Raw genomic sequence first — 7,807 nt, forward strand, 5'->3', positions numbered from 1 at the left:
TCCCTTTCATGATCTTGTTCTCTGTGATTATTTTTTCTTAATGCCCTTTCCTGTCTCTACAAACATGGTATTAGTCTGTAAAACATAACTATTATATTGGACCTTCAAGGGCATGGTGAAACAACATTAGTTTAAGTCCCTTCAGCTAAAGGTAGAGAGCATTCATAAAAACAGCCATCTGGGTGTGGCAGTATGTGCAGCAGTATCACCAGCTTGCACTGGAAGAACCTACAAGCTGCATACATCTGCCAAGTCTATGGCCTGGCTGTCCCAGCCATAGAAAAAAAAAATGTGGCAGCTTTTGTGGATACTCTTACATAGCTGAATTTTAGCTTGTTTTTTCCCTTTCAACTAAATAATTCGGCTGTTTTAGGTGCAGATTGGAAATAATTATTTCCAGAAGACTTTGCTCTACAAGTGCGTAATTCCATCAGCATATTTCAGTGACGGAGAAACAAAATGGTATTTCCAAGAGCACACAGTATAGATATGTGAATTTCTTCTTGGACTGCAGGGTAAGATGCAGACCTTATTCTTTCCCTTTGCAAATAGAGACAATTAAAATAACTAAAAATGTGTGCTGACTTCATATGTACTGGGTGACTTTACTTACTCCTGATGTTTGGTAGACAAACATTACATCTTTTAAGTATGGTTTATATATTAAGTAACGACAGCACAGAGATGGGGAAGTGTCAAAACAGGCTTGATATCCCTATATGTTTGACTCTTTTACAGAATTGGTATCACTGAGTCTATTGCCATCTTTCCATTCTGCCATCCGCTTATTGCAGTTATGAGCATTTTATCAATGAGATACATCTTTGTGGTTCTTAACAAATGGTACTACCTGCAGGCTTGGCATGTAGGAAGAAAAACACCTGTTCTTAAAAAAAGTAAAATAAAACCAGTAGTTGGATGGACAGAAAAGTAATGCTTATCCTAAAAAACCGGCATCTGCTCAAATCAGTTCATATTCTAGTTGAGAAGATAAGTAACAATGGAAATACCAATTTACAGAGAACCAATTCTTTTGCTGAGAGCAATTTACTGTGGTGGTTTCAAAATGCAGGCTTTCTACAAAGTGTAAATGTGTCAAGGGAAACCCCTCTTCATCTTTTTTTTGTCTTCTTTAAATATTGAGTAAATAATGTTGATATTTTTTGAGTCATTTACATTTCTTTCCTCAGAAAGGCAGTAATAAGTTTAACAGAAAAAATAACATGATCAGGAAAAAAAAGAAAAAACATAGTGCAGTAAGGGCACATGGCAAGAGGTCATTCCAATAGCAGTGCATGTATTAGCATGATGTGATGTTAAGACATTAGTGTGTCATACATGTCTCTTTTTCATTTGTCCCATGCTAATCTTTGAGTGGTATCTGACACCTTTGTGAAAGTTTCAATAATCGGAAAGTCTTTATATTTGCAAAATGTGGAGTTTTTGATGTTTCTTATCCTCAACAACTATCCGAAGCATAGTAACATATTTTTTTGCGTAATACAATGATTTATAGTAGTTAACCTAGTACTTCTATTCATTGTTCCTTCTCTCTGTGTTTTAGAAAATTTTCCCAGTATTTAGCTGGATTGGGACAGATTAATTTCTATACAGAGCCTGCCTTATAATCTAAGGCAAATCAATAAAATCTTACAAAATCTTAACGAAGTGAACTGTATTCTGTAAAGCACTTCTGGTGTGTCAAGTGAACCCTCTTGGTAACTATTATTTTCACTTGTTTTCCATACTTCCTAAATATGTGAAGCAGCAGCAAAGAAAAGGATATCCCATCTTGTTCCTCTTCTCCTTGTTTTGATTCTGTAGTAAGTGTTTAATCAATTCTCTTGAATTGGCATCACTCTGTCTTTCTCTTTGAGAAGCAAGAACGCAATACGATCTGAAGAAATGAGCTTTCTAAACTGAAGTACTGTTTTGTTTCCGTATTATGATTGATGCTGAGAATTACCCATGAGCTTATACCACTACACAGCAATGAACATAACAGTAGTTATCTAATGCCTTATAACCACAGAAATGGCCTAAGAATGCAGTCTAAAAGTTTAAAATATGTACTTTTAGGTAATGGCATCTACACTCACTGACGCTGTATCTCAAAGGATTTCTTTTGTAGAAGTCTTCTAAATAATGTTTCTCTCTCTTTTTTTACCAGATAAGGAGACAAAGCATGTTGAAACCATGTGGCAGCTTGAGTAACTCACATGAAAAGTTTTGGGAAAGAACAGCTGAACGCATAACATGCTGAGTTTTGGACCTCTGCCTGTGGAGCTGGCCACTCATTCCTCTCACCAGCTAGCCGTGGCGTTTCCTTGAGCTTCTGATGTTTATGGCACCAGCTTCTGATGCTACTGTTGCTTTCAGGTGTCTGTTGGATTTCTTGTTTTTAGGGCTGTTCCTCACACTGGAGCATGGAAGTGGAAGTTCTGCAGTTTCAGGCTGGAACTTCCTGACTTGAAGGCTTTTCTGCTCTGATTTTCCTTTGTACTGTTTTTGGCCAGTGAGGATATTGTTCATCAGTGAACTTGTGCCTCCTTCCCTTCTGCTTGTAGTTGCTCTTCAAAAGTTGATTGCTTTTTGTTACTAGGGCACACACCCATGTTTCAAACAGAAGTAAATTAATTCTAAAAGCCGTGTTCTGAGAAGAGCCTTTATGTTGATTTCAAGTTCTTAAGGCTTTTTTAACTCAAAAAGTACATGAAGGCATTTCTTCCTCCCTGCCTGTTCTTAGGGCATGTATTGCTGTGGCACGTGATTGTTGGTTTTGGTTTTTTGTTGTTGTTTATGTGTGACTAGATAATATGATTCGTTTCTAACCATGCTGTATGACTATTTATATTTTTTCTAGCACTTACTTGCACCTTTTCTGGCATCATTTCAGCTTTTTAACAGAATGGGTTGAGTTTTTCTAGAAGGTTACTGGTAAGATTTCTGAAGTGCAGGGTAAAAATCAGGGGTTTATTTAACTGTTCCTGTGGTTTTTTTAGGTTTCTTGGCTAAAACTGCTGGGTAACCAAAAGATTTAATGCAAAATCCTTCTGCGCTATGCCTCCAGTAACCATGGTTCCTAATGGTGCAGGAACTATAATTTCTACTTAAGGAATTGTCATGAATATCTTTGAGTGGCTGAAACCTCAACATATTTGTTGTCTCGCTGCTAGATATGGTGCTAAAGTAGGAAGCAACAACTGCGTCTGCTAAACTGAAAGTTTTAATTGACTTCATAAATATATTTCAAGGTCAAACATAGTGGGCAACATTCTTGAGTTTCAAGTGGATGTTTTTTTCAGTCAAAAATGTTGGTGTTTGGTTTGCTTCAGTATTTTAGTACTTTATTTAGCTTGTGCTGTATTACCTGTATTGATAAGTTCAAAATGCTGAAAAGCTGACTGGATGAAGTGTGCTTAAGGTGCTTATAAGAATCTTATGCTGTATTCATTAAATGCTAGTATACAGTTTCCTTTGTTAGAAATACATTAGAATAAAATAGTGTGAGTCTGGTTGATTGTGAATAAGACAATAGTTTTTTTGGGGAGGGTGAGGGGAGGAGTATTGGTGATGACCTATACAGACAGCTGTTGAAAAGAATGGCATCCTGGCTGTGAGTCCAAAGCAAGCTCACATCTGGAAGAGGGAAACATTGCAGTACCATCAGTAGATCAGGTCTGGTCTGTGGTCGTGCCTAACTGAGGTAGTAGCTGTTAGACATGTTTTTGAAAAGCTTTGTTTACTGTGATTATTGTCAATAGAAAAAATACACAGCTGAATATGGGAGAAGTTGCTGTGGATGTGCTAATGGATGTAGATGGCCTCAGGGGTGAGGGATTATAAGGAAGATAATGGGCTAAAAGGATGAAAAAATGCAAGGATGCTTTTCTTCTGTGTGCAATACTACTCAAGAATGTTTTTAACATCTAATAATATCAGGAATATATTTATGGTAGCTTTTATTAAAAAAACCCACCCAAGTTAGTTTTAAAAGGCCGATGTCAGTGACAGTTTTGTTATGAGACATCCTGCAGAGCATAAGACAAGGCTAAATAGAGAAGTACTGGTGATGACTTCTGGGTGATATTTCTGCGATCCTCTCTCAAGTCCTCATGTTGCATAAAGGCTCTATTTCTGATCAAGCTCTGTTTTATTTTTAGGAGGATAGCATTGTGTTTAAAATGGAAGTTGACATAAATGGAGAGTCCAGAACTACCCTATCCACCCTCCCTGTGCCTCTTCCAGAGGTGAGTCCTGTGGGCAGGATGGAAACAGAGAAGCCCCGCTGTTCCAGTACCCCCTGCTCACCAATGCGACGGACAGTTGCGGGATATCAGATCCTTCACATGGATTCTAACTACCTGGTTGGCTTCACGACCGGAGAAGAGCTGCTAAAATTAGCCCAGAAGTGTACAGGAAGTGAAGAGAATAAAGGGGAATCTGGGCCAAACTTGTGCTCCAGACAGCTTGATTCAGGACTTACACGTTCCTCCCGTTTGTACAAAACTAGAAGTAGGTACTATCAGCCATATGAGATCCCAGCAGTTAGTGGAAGGAGGAGGAGACGGATGCCTAGCTCAGGGGATAAATACACTAAGGTTTTACCATATGAACCTTACAAGGCACTTCATGGTCCCCTGCCGCTTTGCCTTTTAAAAGGTAAAAGGGCTCATTCAAAATCCTTGGACTACCTCAATTTAGACAAAATGAGCATTAAGGAACCTGCTGACACAGAAGTGCTACAGTACCAACTCCAACACCTTACCCTTAGAGGGGATCGTATGTTTGCAAGAAATAACACATGAGCTATCGGCTCGAATTTAGAACTGATTTCTGATTATTTCTCTGTTGCTGCAAAAATCCTCTGTTGTACTGTGTACATGACTGTCCACATTGTAGGTGGTTGTATCAGCTGTTAGCAGAAAGTAATTTATTTGAATAGAATCTTGGCAATGCAATGTGTTGACATTGGAGGGAGAATTTCTCGGAGGGAGAAATCCTTCCTGAGCAAGCAGCTTCTGATGCAAATTTGACTGCAACTGGTGGATATTTCTTTGGACACCTTTTAACAAAAAGCAGCTTTCTGTTTTTGGGGTTTGGGGTTATTTTTGTACAGTTAGATCTAGTATTTACAGTACTTTAACACTGAAAAATTGGTGATGTCTGCTTGGTTGTTGCTAATTTTGGCTTGATGTTAGAAACTGCTCTTGGATAAGTACTCAAGTTTAGAAGGTTTTTTTGGTTTTACTTTTTTTCCTGTATTCTACAGTAAAATGTGTGTACCCTTTTTTGGGGTGGGGGTTTACATCATGGAGAGGAAAGCGAGCTTGGCTAAATTGGATCACTTGCTATTAAACAGTCCAGTTCAAACACTTTCAAACTGTGAGTGAGAGTGAGAATCACTCGTAAAACAAACCTTTGATACTTGACTCCTGTTGAATTACCTTTTAGTTTCTTCATGGAAGCAATTGCTTTGCCTCCTCTGTTCTATAAAATTTGTTCAGGATAAGTATTTGGGTTATTAAAAACAAATATTTTTCTGAGTGAGGATTTTTTTTTTTTAGTGGGATTTATTTTTTACATTCTCTTGATTTATAAACAAGGATTCATTAAGATTCCAGTAAATACACTGGAATGTCTGCATTGGTATGTCAATGGTTTTTATTTTAATTAATGATTGTTTTACGTATAGTAACAGAAGTCGTCAAATAAATTCAGTATTGCTTTGGAAATTCAGTTGATCTGAAGCACTGAACACTTGAGATCTGGAAGGCTGATTTTTTTTTTTAGTGCAAGTGAAGTATTTCTGTATCAGCATTGTAGAGATGATCCTGGATTCAGAGTAGTTTGAATACACTGGCTTACTTTTGTTACTTAAGAATTTTTTTATCCAAACATGACATCAAATTCAGTTTTGACAGCTGTATTCCTAGATGTGTTTAGAACATTTTAGTAACTTATGTTTAAAATGAAAAATAGTTTTCAGACCTTTTTTTAGGTGCAATCTTACTGAAACAGTGTGCAACTTGGTTTTGGCTGATGACTTCTGAAGAAGTTAAAAATAAGACCAGATTGTTTTGAAACATGAATTATTTGATCAGTTGTTTCTGATATAATTAAGATTTTGTTTGTTTATCATTAAGAATGAGTAGAACGCACTAGTTAGTGCATGCACTGTGGAAAATGAAGAGTTCTTCTCATTCTGTCACTTACTCCACAGTTGTAAATGAATGCAGCCCAGTAGTCTGCATTTTGCTGGTATGGTTGTCTTTTTTAGGTTTATTAGAATCTTTGCAACAAACTGATGTGTATTTTTGAAAGTTAACTAAACCTGTGTAAATCTAATGTATTGAACGATGATCTTGAAAGAAAAATCTTCCTTTATTGTCTTTAGTTTGAAAAATGGAATATGGTCAGATGCCAAAGAGATGGGGGTTTTGTTTAAGGAATAAACACCACTGTTAATTAAAATACCCTATGAAACTGTATTTCTGGCTGAAAAATAAAAAGGGTGGTATAAACACCTATTGTTGTGGAGTCTTTTGCTGTGTAGGAGAAAGAGGACATTTAAAAAATACAACTTCAGACCAGGGATCATTTAAAAACAGCTTTAAAGCGGGGATCTTGGAGTTTGTGAAATAGATGCTTAGATATGTTACTTTATTTCAGGAAATGGGCTGTGCAATTATTAATGTTTTGTGCATATTTCTAATGTCATCCTGTGCTGTAATTCTGTAGCCGCACTAATAGAGAGCTTGATGGCTATCTAGGCAAGTTCAAGCATGCAAAATGTTAGCACTTGATCTGTTTCGTGATTTGCTTGTGAAAGTGCTTACGTGTGGTAGTATTGTTTCCTTAAGTTGTACAGACTTGCAGCTCAGAGCATATCCTCATTCAAGAGCCCAATTTTTTTCAGGTTTAATTTGTAACGTTCTTTATCAGAACTCTCATATCCACTAGGACGTCCTGTTTTTACCTCTAAATTAAGCAAAATCTCAGCTAAATGAAAGCTTTTGATCATGTCCATTAAACTAGTCTGTTAAAATCAAAGATGAGATGGTTCTTCAGACTACTAAAATGAAATTGAGTATGAAACAATACTGACCTTTCACAGTGAGTTCTCACTGTTCTTGTAACGAATTTAAACAAAAAAAGGGCATTTAAAAATGTTTCCTTGTCAGCTGTTTCCTAATTCCAGAGGATTAAGAGAATGAAGGTAGAAACGATAACAGCGTAGTAGCGCAAATCTTGTATTTAGCAGACCACTAACACCAAAGCAGATCTGGAATCGAGTACAAATGTGTAAGCCGAGATAGAGACAGATCTTAAATTCAGGCACACTGCTGGCATTTAAAAAAAAAAAAACATACAAAAAAAAAGGATTGGTATTAAATCCATTCTTTATTTCAGTGTTTTCTTTCTTCATTTCAGGTACAAACTTGTAACTACTCCTGCACTGCTGTGTTACAGTTTGTATTTACATCTGTACACAGTACCTAACTGGCCTTATGGTTTCCTTTACCTTCTTTTTGTCCATCCATTGAATGCTGACTTATACTCTGCTCTCTTGGGTGATGATCTCTTTTCCTGACCGTGTTTACTGTAGTGGGAATTGTTAATTGCAGACTAGGGCTACTAGACAACATTGCAAAATAAGTAAGAGAGAGGCTTTTAGAATTTTCAAAAACTGCTCTCCTGGATGTGTTTTTTCTGCTGGGAAGAACAGGAATGGGGAAGGATTATTTTTAAACTGCTGAAAGCGCAGATGTTCCTGTCTGGACATGGAGAAATGTTCTCAGTAGTT

General features: G+C 37.0%; 1 protein-coding gene across 1 annotated transcript; it reads left to right on the plus strand.

Moving 5' to 3' along the window:
* Nucleotides 1-4,181: 4,181 nt before the first annotated feature.
* On the plus strand, nt 4,182-4,808 carry MACIR (macrophage immunometabolism regulator; the record flags this gene model as incomplete). The annotated part of the gene is made up of 1 exon (XM_082013267.1): nt 4,182-4,808. Exon 1 carries the CDS (start codon nt 4,185-4,187, stop codon nt 4,806-4,808), a length of 624 nt encoding a protein of 207 aa, XP_081869393.1. The 5' UTR covers nt 4,182-4,184.
* Nucleotides 4,809-7,807: the final 2,999 nt, after the last annotated feature.

Source organism: Phaethon aethereus (assembly GCF_964289735.1).
Source record: "Phaethon aethereus genome assembly, chromosome: Z".
NCBI lineage: Eukaryota > Metazoa > Chordata > Aves > Phaethontiformes > Phaethontidae > Phaethon > Phaethon aethereus.